Source organism: Oncorhynchus mykiss, chromosome 23 (genome assembly GCF_013265735.2).
Source record: "Oncorhynchus mykiss isolate Arlee chromosome 23, USDA_OmykA_1.1, whole genome shotgun sequence".
Classification (NCBI taxonomy): Eukaryota; Metazoa; Chordata; class Actinopteri; order Salmoniformes; family Salmonidae; genus Oncorhynchus; species Oncorhynchus mykiss.
In genome coordinates this window covers 19,937,360-19,958,145 of record NC_048587.1, presented here as the reverse complement: position 1 = coordinate 19,958,145, position 20,786 = coordinate 19,937,360, and the positions used below count along the sequence as shown (strand labels likewise).

At 39.7% G+C, this 20,786-nt stretch overlaps 2 protein-coding genes across 2 annotated transcripts in view; one reads left to right on the top strand and one right to left on the bottom strand.

The window, feature by feature from the left end:
• Window positions 1-20,446, bottom strand: part of LOC110502418 (cytosolic phospholipase A2 zeta) — a 57,197-nt gene extending 36,751 nt beyond the window's left edge. The window contains exon 1 of the mRNA XM_021580443.2: window positions 20,430-20,446. The gene's annotated coding sequence lies outside the window, so the exon portion shown is untranslated. The remainder of the gene's footprint in view (window positions 1-20,429) is intronic.
• LOC110502416 (ventral anterior homeobox 1) lies at window positions 2,200-14,111 on the top strand. Its single transcript, XM_021580442.2, has 3 exons — window positions 2,200-3,458; window positions 5,419-5,606; window positions 10,713-14,111. Exons 1-3 carry the CDS (start codon window positions 3,242-3,244, stop codon window positions 11,238-11,240), a joined length of 933 nt encoding a protein of 310 aa, XP_021436117.1. The 5' UTR covers window positions 2,200-3,241; the 3' UTR covers window positions 11,241-14,111.
• Window positions 20,447-20,786: the final 340 nt, after the last annotated feature.

Here is a 20,786-nt window from a genome sequence, read left to right as displayed (position 1 = left end):
GTCCTCTCTCTGTTTCCCAATCCATTACACTGTACAAACACACACACACACACACACACACACACACACACAATCACACTGAAAGAGCAAGGCTCTGATACTGGACCTTCCCACTAATCACGCTGGCTGTGATCATGATGAATGTGTTAGCGCTTTACTAGAACTGCTAGTGGTAGTGTCCCTGCTTGCACTTGGCCTTTTCTGTAAACAGTCGCTAGCCCACCCATGATGACCAATATGTATGTTTAAGAGCTTCCAGTTGTGGGCTGCTGCTATTAGGTGTTCTGAGAGAGGCTCTGAATGGAGCTACAGATGCATGTTATATGAAGGGATCATGTGAAGTGGGTTCCTGGTGACACAGGTTGAGGGGGAAAATGAGGGGTAGTTTCCCTACCATCTGCCATACTTGTAGATACATATACAAATAATGTGTACCACAATTTTCTTATTTTAAAAGAACCAAATTCAACCCACACAATTTGGAACATTTTGACAATCTTATAACCAATTGCTTCTTACAAGCATAGTAAGCAATTCTAAGTCTACAAAGGCCTCTGTTCCGTTTTCTTCCACCATAAATGATTATTTTGTCTGTGATTCTTATAAGCAGAAACCACTGTATTTGTGGGAGGATAATGCTATAGTGCTATCTCTGTTGCAAAATGTTACTATTACTAAGACTGTTATGTCTCTCTTGAATAATGGCCATTATTGGGAGGGATGTAACCTTCTTTTTGGATAGAGTGGAAGTGACAAAATCAACGCCAATGCAGCGCCATGGGGTGCAGCCTCTAAATGTATTCATTTAGCTTTTACAATCTTATCCGAGGGCACCCTGCATTGCCAGGACTGTTACTGGGGAAGACCATGCCCCTTTAATAACCACAGCACCACCACTGCCTCTTCATATTGTGCCCAACCATTCACAATTTGACCAGTAAATAGCGCATTCGCTGGTCCTGGTAACACTTCACATGAACTTGCTCTTCTACCTGTATCTGAACCATGTTGTTGCACTAGTACCAGCATTTAAGTTGTTGCAATCTGATTTTTGATTGTTGCAATCCGTTTCTTATTTCACCCCCCCCAAAAAAAACAACGCCATTGTAAAGTGATGACTAAAATCACCACGTAACAGCATGTTAATAGAATGTTGTTACTATAGTAATTACAACATTGCACAAGTATAGAGCGACTGTTACTGATGTACTGTTTTACCATCTTGTTTGATGTATACAAAGCTTTCAAGTGAGCTCATAATTAAAAATGAGAAACACAACTATTACATTGTGATAAGAACAATGGAATAAAATCAAACTAGCTGCGAAGCTTGTGAAAAGACATGCAGAAGCTAAGTGTCAAAAAGAGAATAGAGCATTTCATTTCTCAACAAAGCACACCCATCGATATTTTTAATACTCAACCTTTTGAATGTACATACTATTTTCCTGCCTATTACATGGATTTTGAATTTTCACATTATATTCACACTAATTTACAGTGTCTTTGCAATATTGCTGTAGAACTAGCAATTGGGGACTGGATATTTCAAGATGAGCCATTGTTGGAACCCGAGAGGCCACAGGGCTGCGTGTACAAGCTGTTTCCCAGGCTGAAGCTCAGCAACACAGCTTGAGAAGCAGAATTCCCCTTCAGTCGCTCCCTTTTTAGCCCCCTTTTACATTTCTTGAACAATCGCTCCTTCTCCACTTCAACCAGTCGTCCCCAAACACTCAGTGAATAAAGTTAGTGCAACATGCGGCCCTTAAACCCACCCCAAGACTGCTGCCTGGCAGCCACACTCACAGAATTGTTTATTAATAGTCCAATTAGATAATTGCCATCTTTCACTACTTTTCCTCCCTGTTTCCCATAAAGGAATTATTGGTGTTCAGGGAGGGGGACAGCTTGAAGAGGGCTTCTGGCCCCGCAAGGTGACGAGAAGGGCCGGAGAATGTTCCTTGCACAAGGCCATTGGTTTGAATTGAATCATTGTAGCCTAATCAATGGTCTTATTGGATTACTCCCTGAGATTTTGTTGCTCTGACAATGGAAATAGCTAAGAGTTGGTGGGTGGGTGGGTGGATAGTGGGATGGAAGGAAGTGCTGGAGAGGGGGCCGTTCCACTGGTGTGAGTGCAGGGGCACTAATGACAAGTTTTGTCCCCTTTTTGTGTTTTTCAGATTAAGATTAGAAATGCAGCAGACTGCTTCTTATATGAATGGTGGGGACACTACATTAATGACTAGGACCTGTGGGCAGCTCTTCCTGCTGTTGTTCGTCGTGCTGAGTGACGTGGGACGACACAGGAAACTTTAACACAGTTCCTGTTAAGCAGAGCCAGGTGGTTTTTGTGAATCAGCTTTCGTGGAGAGTACAAATTCCTATCGGGGTGGATTCACTTTATTCTGTATCCTCTGTCTCTCCGCCTCTGCTTTATTCTCTCTATCTCGGTCTCCCTCCCTCGCTCTCTCTCTATCCTTCTCTTACTCCCACTCGCCTGTGAAAGTACTATATCGGCAAGAGCTCTATGTTGCAGAGGGACGATCATTGGCAAAAGACACAATAAATGCGATTAAAGTTAGCCATCGTGGCCAGACAACCAACTCCGGAGAAACGTTGAAAATGGCGGGCCATGTTCCGGGGATCAAAGAATGAAGTGCCTGGGAACTTTTCTGGAAGTGTTGTACCCCTGTGATTGTGTCTGTGTGCTCAGGGAGGCTATTTTGCAAAGCGAGACCAATCATTTCTCTTGATTCCCTGACTGAGAGCTGGCTGACAGATGAGGACAGAGTGAGCGAACCCCTCTATTAGGACCTGATATATTTCCCAAACAATTTAGTGTATTCATGAGGCAATGCAAATGTGGAAGCAGCAAAATGACCGTAATCAATTGAAACAGCGAGCGTGTCGATCCATCGCTCTGATTATTTGGAGATCATCTATCAGCCTGATGTGTATGTAACAAGGCGAGGTGGCATTAAATCGCTTTTAAGTTTCAGTGATAAGTCCATGATCATTGGGCAAGTGAGTTGGACAATGAAAATAGGGCACCTTGGCAGGTGAGGTAAGCGCTCCCCGAGCATTAGGTAGGTGACTCTCTGGTCTAAAAGGTGCTGTGTTAAAACAAAGCCACAGTGTTGAGACAACACAACGCGCAATACTCTCTGCAATCCCTTTTTTCATCTGACAAAGGAAAGAAAGTGGGGGAGGAAAGAAATATCGGAGAGGATAAGTGATTATGGAGGTCAGATACAACCAGGAGACAGAACCGGGGATGGGGCTGAAGAACGGACTAAAGGATGGGAAAGACAGCAAGGATTCCCAGGGAAACCTTTCCAAAACCTTCCTAAAGAATCAGCAGGAGTCCTTCTCACCATCTGGGATGGCGGAAAACTGTGAGAAGAACCGAGCTAGCACGGGGGACCCAGACTACTGCCGTAGAATACTCGTCAGAGGTGAGAGGATTTCTACTCATATGTTCTAATGCTGAAGCGTATGGGGTCTATTTACTCATTGCTTTACTTTATATGTACCCACAGGAAGAAATAAGATCATTTGCTATGTGAGATATGCTGCATTTTTCAAACAAAAAAAACATTCTGAATTAGGAGTAAATACAAATATAAAAGTGTAAATAAAAACATACATTTTTGAGCATTTATGTCCATATTTTCATGACTTATGTAACACTTGTGACATACACCTTGTGACATGCTCCTTGTGTCAAAAATGATTCACAACAATTGTGTTTCTTCTGAAATTGAATTGTAGGGCACACTTAAAGAATCATAGCAAACCTTTATTTAAGGTTTCTAAATACATTTGGTTTCTAAATTAAGAACGCATTTTCACGCTGCTATATACTATACAATTTCTCCTTTTGAAAAACACTTTGTATTTGAAAAGAATATTCAGAGAAGCTTAAAAGAATATGATATATAGGTGTTCGCTGTCTTATTCAGATACAGATGTTGAATGACAGTACTAATGGACGTAAAATGTATTTGCTTATATCATCTTTGATTCAAGCTATTTCATATGTAGTTAATACAAATAAATGTGCTAATTGTTATGAGCGTCGTCTGGCCTCAGGGGTAAATTGCCACAGAATAAGCACACATCATTTATCTACTCTGTTTAACACAGTTGGTTAAACAGAGACTGTTTAAAAAATAGGAATAATCCTTGCTAATTGGTATAGAAATAATTTAACAACTAAATGAAAACTACATTCAAAGATAACCTAAAAGTATGAACATTTATCTTTTGCTGCTTTTAGATGAGAGAAATAATAATACTATATAAAAACTATAAAAAGTAATAATACATTTAAGTTCATTGAGAAATAACCTTTCCCTACTATATTTTCTCTCTTTTCTATTAAGTCAATAAAAGCTAATACAGCTATGGAATTAATATCAAATCAAATGATTTAAATGTATATCCTTGAATTATTTTCCATTCACATGACAAAAAGTACAACTTTTTAACTACTGTACACATTCGATTTGGATTGTAGAAACCTAGAGGAAAAAACACGTTTGAGGTTAGTTGACTCATTTTAGGAGAGAGTTCTGATTGACATGATAAAATATGATCATTTAAAGTATTACTGCAATAAATGAGTTGGTAAAAGTAAATTATCACAATGAAATAAATGGATAATATCGCTGTATTTTGTAGATGTTTTATTCTTTTTTTTCAATCAACTTTCTTCTGTAAACGGCACTTTTCAAATGAATTAAAGACGGTTCTTTTTTTAAACTGGTTTTAGTGCACTTGAGGTTACCCGTAGTTAGTCTGCAAAGTACAGTAGTTGGTTGGGAAAATGTCAGTGTATCAACTGAAGTAATGCGTAGAACTGTGATTGATATTGTGCATTGTATGCATTCATATAAATATTGCACCATATTCATGTGCGTACCTGGATGGTTCATTTTTCCATTTTGCAGACATTCTTAGTTATCAAAACATTTTGGATTGTGTAATGTAATTCAATGGAGATGTACAGAGATCCTCAAGACCTAAGTCTTTCATTGAAGACAATCATCAATTTCATGGACAACAGTAGGCATACAGATATTACAAAAAGGATGAATGGTCATTCTGATGTGATTAAATTCAGACTAAGAGATCACTTTATTGGTCAAAAATCTGACTTCCACTTTTAACCCAACCCCTCCAAAAGACACACATACACAGGTATTTGGAGAGGTGCAGGGGGGCTGTTAAGTGCTTTGCTCAAAGGCAGGTAATGGCTTCATGGATTTCATATCTGGTTGCCAGCTCACTTCCCGACAGACCGAGGATTCGAACTCTCTAACCACTAGGCTACCCGATGACCCACAAGTGTTTCTAAAATTGAAAATAGCTATCATTGATAAAGCTTCAATGGTCACTTGTTCCTTGTTGTAGATGCCAAAGGGTCTATACGAGAAATCATTCTGCCAAAGGGACTGGATTTGGACCGTCCCAAACGAACCCGGACCTCTTTCACTGCAGAGCAACTCTATCGTCTGGAGATGGAGTTCCAGAGGTGCCAGTATGTGGTTGGGAGGGAACGAACAGAGCTGGCCCGCCAGCTAAATCTATCTGAAACTCAGGTAATTCAAGCAATACACAATACATGTGCCTTTTTCCCCTCTGACCATGAGTAAATAAAAATGGCAAGTGCAATACTACATCTATGTTCTGTGCTATCACAGATAGTATGTTATCGGATTGTTCAATGAAGGGCCTTTTGGGTAGTGTAATTTTGTCAATAATAATGATTTATTTCACCTAATTTGAACATTCTGTCATAAAAAACACATGCTCAACTTCATGTAACACACGGTTTCCCATCTCAAGAGGTTAAATTAAGAAAAATGAAAGTAAAAGTGTTGACCATAACAGGGTTAACAGTTTCATCTTAAATCAGCCGTAACTCCCATTGTGACAGGGAGCATGGAAGCTTGTTGTTTGCAACAGGGAGGGGCAATTTAATGCATGTGTAACAAAAAAATGTAACTTAAAAAAAAACTTCTAGCCTATCTATCTATGGGTAGCATAGTTGATGTGTCATGCTTGACAGGCTCAGTTTTCCGCAACAAAACACCAGAATATTGCCTAAAAGAGTAGAACCAGCTCACCTGCTTTAACACTATGATTTGACAATTAGATGTTCAATGTTTTTTTAAATAAAATCACTATTATTGGAATATGGTTACATTTAGTTAGAGTGTAGATGTACTCTCCGTGACCAAAAGTATGTGGACACCTGCTTGTCGAACATCTCATTCCAAAATCATGGGCATTAATAATATGGAGTTGGTCCCCCCTTGACTGCTATAACAGCCTCCACTCTTCTGAGAAGGCTATCCACTAGATGTTGGAACATCAGAATTCTGCTGGGACTTGCTTACATTCAGCCATAGCAACATTAGTGAGGTTGGGCGCTGATGTTGGGCGATTAGGCTTGGCTCGCAGTCAGTGTTCCAATTCAACCCAAAATTCAACCCAAAATGTATTCGATGGGTTTGAGGTCAAGTCTCTGTGCAGGCCAGTCAAGTTCTTCCACACCGATCTCGACAAACCATTTCTGTATGGACCTCGCTTTAGGCACTGGGGCATTGTCATGCTGAAACAGGAAAGGGCCTTCCCCAAACTATTGCCACAAAGTTGGAAGCACGGAATCGTTTAGAAAGTCATTGTATGTTGCAGCATTATAATTTACATTCAGTGGAACTAAGGGGCTTAGCCCAAACCATGAAAAACAGCCCCAGACTAGTATTCCTCCTCCACCAAACTTTACTGTTGGCACTATGCATTCGGGTAGGTAGCATCTCCTGGCATCAGCCAAACCCAGATTAGTTTGTCGGACTGGTGAAGCGTGATTCATCACTCCAGAGAATGCATTGGCTTTACAGCACTCCTACCGATGCTTGGCATTGTGCACTGTGAACTTAGGTTTCCATGGCTGAGCAGCCGCACACAAGCCTATTTCATGAAGCTCCCGACGAACAGTTCTTGTGCTGACGTTGCTTCCAGAGGCAGTTTGGAACTCGGTAGTGAGTGTTGAAAACCGAGGACAGATTATTTTTATGCGCTACACGCTTTAGCACTCGGAGGTCCCGTTCTGTGACTTGTGTGACCTACCACTATGCGACTGAACCGTTGTTGCTCCTAGACGTTTCCACTTCACATTAACAGTACTTACAGTTGACCAGTGAAGCTCTAGCAGGGCAGAAATTTGATGATCTGACTTGTTGGAAATGTGGCATACAATGACAGTTCCACGTTGAAAGTCACTGAGCTCTTCAGTAAAGCCAGTCTACTGCCAATGTTTGTCTATGGAGACAAATGGCTGTATGCTTGATTTTATACACCTGTCAGCGACGGGTGTGGCTGAAATAGCCGAATCCACTAGTTTGTAGGGGTGTCCACATACTTTTGTATATATAGTGTATGTGATACAACAGTTACTGTTAAACGTTGTGTTTTATCAAAATCTACACACAACGACCCTTAGGAATTTTCAAATCTTATCTCAAATTTGAAAAATGCTTTCCATATTGTCATCATACTTGTTGTCATATCCCATTCCATTACAATCTATTTAATTGTTACTATAACCCAGCTGACATTTTATTTAGCATACTGGTTAGCTAATTGTTTCTTACTAAAATCATTTAGAAGATAATAAAAACATGTGGAAAACTGTTTCACTGATCACATAGCTCCAGCAATACTATTGTCAGGTAATGATCATATACAAAACTCAAATAAAATATATGTTGTTGTATTTCGCTTAATGAACTATGCAATCGCAGTCAATTCTATTGCCATGTTAGCCATATTTTCAGTTTTCTAGTCCACAGGCCTTAGCTGTGAGGTCAGAGAAAGGTCACGCTGCATACACTGTCGGTGAACTGTATTTGCGCTTATCTGCTCGCTCTCGACAAGAGATACCAAACCTAGTTACCCTTCAATGTATAATTTTCACTTCTGCTGCAGAACTCAGGCCGACATATTTGCAGCACAATTCTATTTATTTATTTATCTTGCAAGCTGGCTAATGGCATGGTCAGCCACATTTGCATATGTTTATTACGGTATGTCATGAATGCTGAAAATCGGGCCTAAACTAGCTTGACTTTGGACAGATGTTGGACTGGAGCATTATGCTCAGGTATTTTCTGTGAGTCACAACATAGTGACATGTTTCTCTCACACATTTCTGATCATCACAATAAATATTCATAATGATCTAGCATATACATACATTAAAAAAAGTTAAAAAATGTATTTATGACCCATACATTTGATGCTTTTATTTTGTATGTAGCTACAGTATACAGTACATGTGGTTAACCATGTCAGCACACAATTGAATTCAGAATTCTTTGGTGGTTTTCAATAGAGAATAATGGTACTTTAGACTTCACGCAGCTGTTAGGTCCCCATTCACAGGGAGGACAATAGGCTTGAATTTCTTAACGTCTTTTCACATGCAACATTAAATGTTCCACGCAGCCATGCTACTTGATTACTTTAAATCTTCAAATGTCTCGTTCATGCATTGATGAAGTGGGCTCTAATGACGGCATCATGAAATACAATTTTTGTTCCGAAGCACTCTTGGGGTGTTACATTAAGAAAGGGCAGCCATTTGCTGAAGTGTGCACACCTAATCACCTTTGTTTGGGTTGTTGGCTTTAGAGCCCCTCGTTGGACGTTGTTGAAAATGTATCCTCTCAGATAAAAGATGTTCACTAATTGTTATGGTTATCATAATGTAATTCCTTACTTACAGTGTGTAAAATAGATTTGCGATTAACCTGCTAGCCTTGTGAATTTACTGAGTTGTTTATCTACAACAACAACAACAACAACATGAGGGAAAACATACCATTCAGATGTGATTGAAGTAGCTGCCGTTTGAGGTACTGTAGCTGGAGGCTCATTGATTGAGACACATTCCCTCTAATTATGGGACATATGAAAGCAATCAGATTTGATTGCCACGGACTTGACAGAGGTGGGGAAAAACATGAAGAAATGCAAAAAAATACTAACTCCTGTTATCATTTTTTAAAAGGAATTTATTATATAAAATGTATATTTATAAAACCCAAATGGGAAAAGATAGGTCTATTTTTATTGTTGAATGACTATCAAACGTGGAATAGAAACGCGTTTACTTTACTTTGTAATACCTCAGTCCTTGTTATACTTCAGACACATACATACATATAAACTCATCAGGGCCAGCCCCGGGCATAAGCGGCATAGGCGTTCAGGGTCTCAACTCAATCCGTTTCTCAATATACTGTTGAGAGTTAGAATAGTGGAATACACAAGGTGGAATTTTGAAATTTGGTTGTGCAGTTTTCAATTGTTATGTCAGTCACTGCCAGTCACTCAGTTAGCCAACTTAGAATTTTTTAAATCTAAACTTGAAGTAATTATGGTAAAAATACCGACCAGGCATGCAGGCCATGCAAGGCATGTGCTCCGGGGCCCTGACCTCCAAGGGGCCCCCATTGATTTTGTAAGTCTTCCTCACTCAGATATCATTAACATGGCATAAATCATGGCAAAATGTGTAGAATTGCAGGAAAGTAGCTTTAAAATAAGAAACATGCATCTCCACTCCATGGCAAAATGTGTAGAATTGCAGGAAAGTAGCTTTAAAATAGGAAACATGTATCTCCACTCCATGGCAAAATTAGTAAAATTGCATGAAATTTGTTATAAAATTGCTAAATGTTTTCGCCACTCCATGGCAACTGCAACACTTTCTCTACGCCCCATGGCAACTGCAAAACTTTCTCTACGCCCCATGGCAACTGCAAAACTTTCTCTACGCCCCATGGCAAAATATGTAGAATTGCAGGAAATTAACAAAAATATATGAATACGTTTTTCTCTCACCGACGTATTATTACTATTATTATTATTATAGCGGGTCCACTAACAAGTTTTTCCAGCAAGGGCCCCCAAACCAAATCTTGCCTAGGGCCCCCAAAAGGCTAGAGCCGGCCCTTATACTCATTACTATCTGACCCTGCTTTTGTTGCTTTCATGTCCTTTAGTTCATGAATTATTTAATATGCTAAAGATTTTAAAGGTCATGGAAATACATTTGATTAATTTCTTACTACTTTATCTTACATTCTGCATTTTACCAGGAGAAAAATATTTTATTGAGTTATTCATGCCTCCCGTCACACATTTTTCTTTACGGAAAGTTTAGTTCAAGTTTAGACCCCAAACAAAGTACTGTATAGTGTATGCTCATACCTACTATGAAAAAATACAAATTATGTGTGACTCTGATAACATCCATTAATGTGACATTGATACATAAATATTTATATGGCATTAGGTTGTGATTTCATCCGTATTTCTGTAAATTAGCTACTAAATCTGTCAAGGGGTGGTAGCTGGGCCCCCTGGTCTCATTCCCATTTTATTACTATCACAATTAAAATCATGTGGCCATCAAAGTATGACCTATACTGAGACCACAGGGGAATTCGGAATTATTCACAACAATCCAAATCATTGTCATTTTCTGAAAACATTGGTGTTGCAATAAATGCCCACAGAGATGATAAAATATACATATTATCCAAAGTATGTTCATTTGGAAAATAGGCCCTATTTTGCTTAAGGTCTCTAATGCTTATTTTCTGTCTGAATTTGGTTTTGTGTCCTCCCTCAAGGTTAAAGTTTGGTTCCAGAACCGACGCACAAAGCAGAAGAAGGACCAGGGCAAAGATTCAGAGCTGCGCTCGGTGGTGTCGGAGACGGCAGCCACCTGCAGTGTATTAAGACTCCTAGAGCAGGGCCGGCTCCTCACGCCGCCAGGTCTGCCGGGGCTCCTGCAGCACTGTGGCAACGGCACCTTGAGTGTCGCCCTGCGAGGGCCCTCCATGGGCATGGCCAGCAATGGAAGCAGCAGCAGCAGCAGTGGTGCCAGCTCAGGGACGGCCGGGGGCAGTCCCCCTCTGCCCATAGTGACCAGTTCAGGGACGGTAGCGGGCCTTCAGAGCTCCCCGTCAGCTCATGGCCTGTTCAGCTTCCCCATGCCCTCTCTGCTGGGAAGCGTGGCCACCCGCATGTCCTCCAACCCGCTTTCTATGGCCGGGAACCTACAGGAACTGTCTGCCCGCTATCTGAGCTCTTCTGCTTTTGAACCTTACTCACGGACAAATGGCAAGGAGAGTATGGACAAAAACGTTTTCGAATGATGTTTTTGATTCGTTTCATTGCTCTCCTTGCTTTTTATCACCTTGGTTTTGTTTGTTTCGCCCTCTTCTGTCCTGTTTGTGTTGTGGTTGTCGTTCATGTGAATCCAATTGAGCATCTGATGCCTCTCGGAGGGAGGAAAACAAAGACATACATTTCATTCTTACAAGAACAGGGTGATTGTTTTTAAGCTTTTGCACTAAATTAAAGTTTCAACTCCATGTTGTGAATTTCAATACAAGTACTCAGAGAAACAAATATCCATGAGATTGCATAGGGGCAGCATTGCATTTTTTTTGCAACATTTTCTCACATTTATTTTGCCGCAATAGCAATCACAAAAAGAGCAACAAAAATGAGTCTGTTTATGTTTTGGTAACACATCACACATGTTTAGCTGCTGCAGGTAATTGGCACATTACACACAAAGCTTTTCAGTGATTGGCCATGGGTGTAACATGATGGTACCTTTTTGATTTTGTGTTTTATTATTTGATTGTTTTGGTTAGACAGTGTTTCGAAGTAGAGAGTTATCAAGCATTACAGCTTGCGGAGTTCAGGTGACAGACTGTCAGTTCAGGATGGCATGGTGAACTTGGAGTTCGGCCCTTGTCAAACATGACATTTCAGTTTACGGAAATATCACAGGTCTCTTTTTCTATTTGCAGATACTCATGAGGAACACAGGCATTTAACATACAAATGCATTTACATATGCAGATGTTTTGCAATATGAAACTACAATAACAGTATTTTATACCAGTTTGTATTTGTTTTTATGTTTGGGCCAAAACAAACTAAAGAAAAATGTTGTCATACAGTATGATAGTTCAATTGTTCTGTGCTAGTTGTTTTATAAATGGGTTTGTGAGGGTTTTCCCAATATGATTTTAAACACAGTCTACATTTGTAACTTTTATGTCTTAAAGCTGCAGTATTCCACTTTTTCGTCTGTGATTTTAAGAATACTGGAGTGGTAGTCCAGATTTCCATGTAAGAGTTGGAGAAAAGCTTGGACGTGTGGGGTTGGGCAAAGGGAGGACGGAGGAAAGGGTTCTGGAAAAGCTTTTGAACTACAGTAAGCAGCTTGCATAGTTGGATATAGAGAATTGAACTTGATGCTACACGATTGAAAACAGTGCAGAAGGTTTTGCAATCTTTTAAGACCTTTTCCCGTGTGAAATGTTTTAAGATCAGTCACCATGGCGGGAGGTTTAGTAGGAAAGGAGCATGAGGTGAGTGAAATTACTGTAGTACAAAAGAAAGACAAATGAGAATTGTACCTAAAATTGTTATTTTATTGTAAATTATTAATGTCCGTAATTAATAGATGATTAGTATGTATATCTGAAAAATAATGAATGAATGAATGAATGAATGAATGTAAGGGAGGAGGTGATAAATCAATCAAAGCTCTTTGGTGCTGTTGTTGTGAAATAACTTGAACTTCGTGACATGTGTGGTAAGAGTGTGGATACATATTATATACAGTATATATGCCTACCAAAAAAGCCACGTGTGTTTTTTTGTTTGTTCATACATTCATCATGATGATAATCCAGTTATGATTAAAAAAAAGGCCATGTTGTACCTTCATTGACAATGGGTTCGAATAGCAGTTTACTTAAAAAAAAAAAAATATTCAAATGAAGTGTTATGCCCTATGGAGAGGACCTTTGTCTGTATTATTCTAGGTAGCAACTGAAAGGTTGCAAGATCGAATCCCCGAGCTGACAAGGTCAAAAATCTGTCGTTCTGCCCCTGAACAAGGCAGTTAACCCACTGTTCCTAGGCCGTCATTGAAAATAAGAATTTGTTCTTAACTGACTTGCCCAGTTAAATAAAAGTACAAAAAAATTTAAAAAATAATAACCAGGGTCGTGTTAAATAGTAGCATGCGTGTTTGAGGGGAGTGTTTTTGTTTGCTATCTTACTCTAACCCTAACAGAAACCCTAACCATAACCTCTAGCTCATGGGAAAATGTACACACATTCAAAAATGTGATTGAGGCAGCGAAGGAGGCTAGGGAAGTGATATTGAAAATATGGTTTGACTCAACTCTGTAAAGTTTCGGTACTAGATGGGCTTCGTTGAAAAATGACAATTGTTAATTAAGAGAGCTACTGTATAGAACTGTCAAAATGGACACTGGAAAAACTTTGTCCGGAAGCCAAGCTATGCAGCGAAAATGACATTTGCAATGTCTGTACATAAGAACCCTTGGAGGCCTTTTCAATAGTAGTGTTTTCTATGGAATAGGAAAAAATCCCACTCTGGCCTATGAAAAGAATTGAGCTAAACCATTCAAAGCAACAAAAAAAATGTCACACAAGGAGGGGAATTGTCTCTTGAAAAAGCAGTTGCAGTGGTCAAAACCATGGAAGTCTGGGCACAAAAAAAATGGGGATGAATGTGATGATCGCAACAATAAAGGTCATAAAGGGTGTCCAAACAAATAAGCACACAGCCCACCATGTGGATTAATGGCATAATGCTCCTGGAATGGCTACCACTCTACCCTACTATATGTAGTGTACGACTGTGTGTCGTACAGCTTAATGTTTGAGTCAATGGAAATAACATAAAAATATGATTGTATTAGAAATTCAATATAAGAAATGTATTAGTGTTAGCCAAGTTCATTAAGTTGCACTTGTATCAAACTGGTGTCAAACTGTCATATATTCAAAAATTCTATGGGCCTCTTTTGTCAAATCAACAATTTAAATATGGACCAGTACAAAGAGCATGGATACAAATGACATGGAATTTCTACCAGTGATTCATAAATGAAGAAGAAATAATCCAATATGGCGGAAGTTCTGGTTCCACTTTGGACATTTACACGGAACAAAAATGTAAACGCAACATGTAACAGTTTTTTGGATTTGAATGAGTTCCAGTTCATATAAGGAAATCAGTCAATTGAAATAGATTCATTAGGCCCTAATCTATGGATTTCATATATGTTGGTCACAGATACCTTAAAAAAAGGTAGGGGCGTGGATCAGAAAACCAGTCAGTATCTGCAGTGACCACCATTTGCCTAATGCATCTCTTTTGCATAGAGTTGATCAGGCTGTTGATTGTGGCCTGTATAATTTTGTCCCTCTCCTCTTCCATGGCTGTTACAAAGTTGCTGGATATTGGTGGGAACTGGAACATGCTGTCGTACACGTTAATACAGAGCATCCCAAACATGGTCAATAGGTGACATGGCTGGTGAGTATGCAGGCCATGGAAGAACTGGGACATTTTCAGTTTCCAGGAATTGTGTACAGATCCTTACGACATGGGGCTGTGCATTATCATGCTGAAACATGAGGTGATGGTGGTGGATGAATGGCTCAACAATGGGTCTCAGGATCTCATGGTATCTCTGTGCATTAAAATCGATAAAATGCAATTGTGTTCGTTGTCCATAGCTTTTGACTGCCCATACCATTATCACACCGCCACCATTGGGCTTTCTGTTCACAACGTTGACATCAGCAAATCGTTCATCCACACATACACGGTCAGCAGTTCTGAGGTCGGTTGGACGTACTGCCAAATTCTCTAAAACAATGTCGGAGGCGGCTTATAGTAGAGAAATTAACATTAAATGATCTGGCAACAGATCTGGTGGACATTCCTGCAGTCAGCATGCCAATTGCTTGCTCCCTCAAAACTTGAGACATCTGTGGCATTGTGTTGTCTGACAGAACTGCACATTTTAGGGTGGTCTTTTATTGTAAGCTTAATAAGCTTATTGTGCACATGGAACATTTCTGGGATCTTTTATTTCAGCTCTTGAAACATGGGACCAACACTTTACATGTTGCATTTATATTTTTGTTCAGTGTATTTCCCTGTGTGCAGAGGGAATTTGATTTAAAAATTTATTATTTAGCATTTTAGCCATGTGTTACCGTGCAATATTTACGACAAGGAAATCTAATGATACGAGAACAGTCTATGTTCATTTAGATATTTGAACTTGGAGTGCTGATGCTGAAACTCCTATTAAGTCTGTCAGGGCCATGCACACACCTTTTGGGGGACATAAAAAGGCACCCTACCAAAATAAATCCCACAACCGCAGCCACAGACGTGTTACAAGAAGATGGGAAAGCAGCACAATCTGATGAGTAAAGTATTTTGAACTGGAATAAATTCTGCACTTATTAACCATTAACAACACAATTACAGTCAAAATAGAATTATGTAGGAAATAATGTAGCCTGCCATTACTATATCCAACCAAACTCCATTTGGTGACACTATCATGTATCCCAGTGGTTTTCTAACATATTTGACCCAAAACCCCCAAAAAGGAGTGATATAAAACTTGTGACATCCACGCAAGCACATGCAGGTGTGCACACACGAAGATGTATGCACGATCGCTGCGCAAATGTAACTTGTCATTACAGCCATAAACGTCATGCATTTTCAAAACGCAAAGACAGGCTACAGAAATAAACAGCATTTTACACCTGCATTTGGAGTCTTTCATGTTAACAGCCATTATCAAGTAAGGATATAGGCCATCATGTCACTTCTCTGGAGTCCGGAGCAATACTTATGCAGACCACGTGCCTTTTTGTCCACAGTCTCCATAGTGCCATTTTCGGTGGTGGTAATTTACCCATTTTGGAGAAAAAAAATGTTGCCGTTGTTCTTGTTCTGAACCCACTGACCACAAGTTGTCGTTAACTTCTCATCTATACTTCAGAACCAAAAAGTGCCGCTCTGGATTGTTGACCAATGACCATTCATCAGCAGTTGCACCAGTGGCGATTTAAGCATGTAAATCTTGGTTGGGCAAACCATTTTTTTCTGTGCATGCCAGCAAAGCCATTACACAACACATTAATTGCACTATAACCGTGACAAACGGTGCCCACAAACTGTTAGAGCCTACATAAAGCTGTCCCAACAGCAGAGCTTTCTTTTCAGCACCATGGAGTGAATCCTTACCACCGCTACACAAGCAGAGTCTTGTCTGGCAGCGAAAACAGATCATTCAGCCTCATTTACTGCCTTTTTTAAAACATAGCTGATATGCCTGACTTGCTTTAACAAATGTACAGTAGTTACTACTCACTCCTTGTGGATTTGTGTAAGTCGATAAGAACCACATTCTCCTTCAGTAATAACAAACGCCAAAATGAGTTTTGACTTTTGAACCATACACAAACATTATTACATTTATGTGCAGTAAATTCATAATGTTTATTCTTATATCATTAACGCTTAACTCTAGTATAAGCAAGTGCAAGCAAACGAGTTACGACGAGGTGGGCCTTTTTGTTCAGCGCTTTCAAAATGGACACAGACAGAAATTCAGACTGATGTTAGTTCAGAGAAATTCAGCAAGATGTTGAGGCCTTAACTCTTCTTTAAGTCACCACAGAGAGAGAGAGCGAGAGAGAGAGAGAGAGAGAGAGAGAGACTCAGTTAGCCTACCATTTGAAGTATTTTATTAGGCCCATGTGGTCTTAAAAGGAAGGAAAATAAAATCATGAGGATCCACTTGCGCACTGCGCAAAAAAAAACAACTTGCAATATCAACTGGAATTACATCAGTCTATTAGTGAACTTTTTGTTGAAAACAAATCATCTAATAGTAAGATACTGTCACTGGCAAACATGGTTACAGACCCAACAACATTATATAGGATCTCCTCCTTGTCAAGAAAAATTATAATACACAAAGTATAAGCAGACAAAGAAAGTACTTATAATATTAAATGATTTCTCTAAAACAGGCTACATGTGCACCACATAGTCAGAACAGTAGGTTAAGTTCTGAGGGGGAAAGGGACCAAATTATTAGGGTGAGGCACATGGAGTACTAACAGCTTACTACACAACATACACTTAGTATTACTTTCTCAGCTACAGTATACATATCTCCCTGGCATATTACATCATTTATGCAGCAGCAAATAATACATTTTTGGACTCACCATTGTTGTGGTGCTGTGCTCACTTGAACAGGAAGGTGGTGCGGCGATCCTTCTTGTGGGCAAATTTTGTCATCAAAGTCTGGCATTCTCTAGATTTATGGTGCTTTCAAGACAACTGAGAACTCAGAAATAAACAAGGTGGAATCATGACGTCAGTGATCTTCAGGTTGGAGCTCTAGAAAGAGACCAGAGTTCCCGACTTGGGATTCCGAGTTGGATGACTGTTCAAAATGTATTTTCCCAGTAGGAGTTTCCAGTTGTCTTGAACTCAATGAAGTCTGAGATTTCCCAGTTCCGAGTTTCCAATTGTTTTGAATGCGGCAGAAGTCATGCTGGATTGACAGCATGGACAATGTTTCCAACCTTTTCTGGCCCATTGTGTTCGTGTAAATGTTTATACTTTTAAGCTTGGGAAAGAGACCCTTTTAGAAAGATGTTTTAAATCCTTAAACCCAGACTTGGACCACACACCCTGTCCACCAAATAGCAAGCAGGGGAAGCAAAATAGTGATTGCTTTGCAACGTTTGCAGTTAGACATTGATTCCTTCCAAACCACACATTGTTGAATTTGAGATTTCCAGCTTGTTGTGTAATGTTTATGTCCAATGGCCAATGAGCACCGTTTTATCTATTGTCGACGTGATTCATGATGATGACTGCTTGTCTAGCTTGCTAGCTAAGATTTTGAAAGCATGATGTTGAAAGGATCGTTCCAATCAAAGCTACGGTAGATATATGATTTGACATAATTTTATCTGTGGCCAATGACCTTGAGCCATCTTGGATGGGCACTAATGTAAATCTATGGCAACACCCAAGGGGGCTGGAACTGCCAAGCTCTCCCTGTAGATTCTGCGGTTACGTAGTGTCTCCATGAGTGACAGAACACTGAGCCAATCACGGTGCAACTAGAGAAGATTACCAATGCCTACACTATGTATTTTCTGCTGGCTGCCCCTCGATGACAGAAAACACTGAGCTAGGCTGAAACACCTGCATTTTGGAGCTGCCTTACTCCAGAAAGCATGTTTGCACGTGGCTTTATTCACTCAATAAATATGCCTTTACATTATTTTCAAACTGATATGTGTCATGAATTAATGCCAAAATAAAAGGCAAAACAGGCAACAAAACAAAAAAACATAAAAATATATACAGTTCAAGTCAGAAGTTTACATACATTATGGTTGGAGTCATTAAAACCTGTTTTTCAACCACTCCACAAACTATAGTTTTGGCAAGTCGGATAGGACATCTACTTTGTGCATGACATAAGCAATTTACCCAACAACTGTTTACAGACAGAGTATTTCACAGAAATTCACTGGATCACAATTCCAGTGGGTCAGAAGTTTACATACACTAAGTTGACTGTGCCTTTAAACAGCTGGGAAAATTCCAGAAAATGATGTCATGGCTTTAGAAGTTTCTGATAGGCTAATTGACATAATTGGAGTAAATTGGAGGTGTACCTGTGGTTGTATTTCAAGGCCTACCTTCAAACTCAGTTCCTCTTTGCTTGACATCATGGTCCTTTGCTGTTGTTCTGGGATTGATTTGCACTTTTCGCACCAAAGTACGTTCATCTCTAGGAGACAGAACGCGTCTCCTTCCTGAGTGGTATGACGGCTGTGTGTGTTTATATCTGCATACTATTGTTTGTGTAGTTGAACGTAGTACCTTCAGGCGTTTGGACATTGCTCTCAAGGATGAACCAGACTTGTGGAGGTCTACAATTTTTTTGGTCTTGGCTGATTTCTTTGGATTTTCACATGATGTCAAGCAAAGAGGCACTGAGTTTGAAAGTAGGCCTTGAAATACAGCCACAGGTACACTCAATTGACTCAAATGATGTCAATTAGCCTATTAGAAGCTTCTAAAGCCATGACATCATTTTCTGGAATTTTCCCAGCTGTTTAAAGGCACAGTCAACTTAGTGTATGTAAACTTCTGACCCACTGGAATTGTGATCCAGTGAATTTCTGGGAAATACTCTGTCTGTAAACAGTTGTTGGGAAAATTGCTTATGTCATGCACAAAGTAGATGTCCTATCCGACTTGCCAAAACTATAGTTTGTGGAGTGGTTGAAAAACAGGTTTTAATGACTCCAACCTAAGTGTATGTAAACTTCTGACTTCAACTGTATATATATCTATGTTGTTGTTGTTTTCTTAGCTAAACAGGTGGGGCTCAAAACAGGTTCTGCCCCACCTGCCCTGAATAATGAGTCGTCACTAATTTACACGCAAAGGTGGCACACATATCCAGTTTAGTAGATTAGTGACCAGAAAGAAGAACTTGTTTAATTTAATTTCCAGTTTTGTCTGGCAAATACAGAGTGGGCCTACATTTATCATCCATGTAAAATACAGTTTAGCAATCTACTACTGACTCATCTTTGCCAGAACAATAGGCTGTGTGGCATTTTGATGGACCATTTTCATATTTCAGCCTACCCACTGGACATAAATTTCAATTAATTTTCTATTCCACATTGGTTCAATGTAATTTTATTTAATAACGTTGATTCAACAAGTGTGTGTCGAGTGGGTAGTTTGGTGGCTACATGTCTAAAGATAAGCAGCTCTAACATCACACTGCCTCCCACATTATAAGATAAAGATGTAACATTCTTATGACCTTTTCACCATATTGGTGAGAGAACAGGGTTGGCAATAAGCACTCTGCAGGAAGGCTGCCTCTACTCTGTTTTTGTCAGGCAAAACTGGAAGAAATTAAACAAGTTATTTCAGGTCACATGCACTGCCTTTGCAAGCCAATGCTGATGACTGGTCATTGGTCAACAATAAAGACACGCAGCGTTTTGGTTCTGAAGCATAGATGAGAATTGAAAGTCGACTTGTGGGCAGTGGGTTCAAAACATTTTTTTAAATAAAAAAATGGGAAATTATACCACCACCAGAAAGGGCAATTTTGAGACTGGAAGAACAAAGGGGCACGTGCTCGCGTGTAAAAGTCCTATCTGGGCAGTGTGCACATGCCTGAAGTCTGGGCTACCACGGGAACACAAGACCCTGTTCAGATTCCACATGCCATACAGTTATATTGTTTTTCGGGGCATGTTTGCCTTGGGTTGGAAGTAAAATTTGAAGACACATTTCCATTCCATCCATCCCTCTCTCTTCTGTGGATGAGTAAAGTAATGCTTCAGTGGCATTGGAAACTGACGGTCTTTTGTCTATCAGAAGTATGAGCAAAGGCAGAAAATCTTACCTTCCCCACTGTGTCTTGGGAATCTCCCAGGAGAGAGAACAGTCACATTTATGTCCACCCCCTTTTCTACCCCCACCCATTCTCTCTCTTCTCCTGCAGTCCAATTAGACAGAAGGTCGGGAGGTTTTGTAAATGGGGGGATAGGGAGCCGGTGGATTTGTTGGGGGGAGTGTCATAGCTTGAGACCACCAACACATTTCTCCAAACAGTCTTTAAAACTAAGACTTTGGGAGGAAATAAAAACTGCATCCAGTCTGTTTGTTTTGTCCACCTCTTTCCTTTTCCTATTTGTATATACAGTACCAGTCAAAAGTTTGGACACACCTACTCATTCAAGGTTTTTACTTTATTTTGACT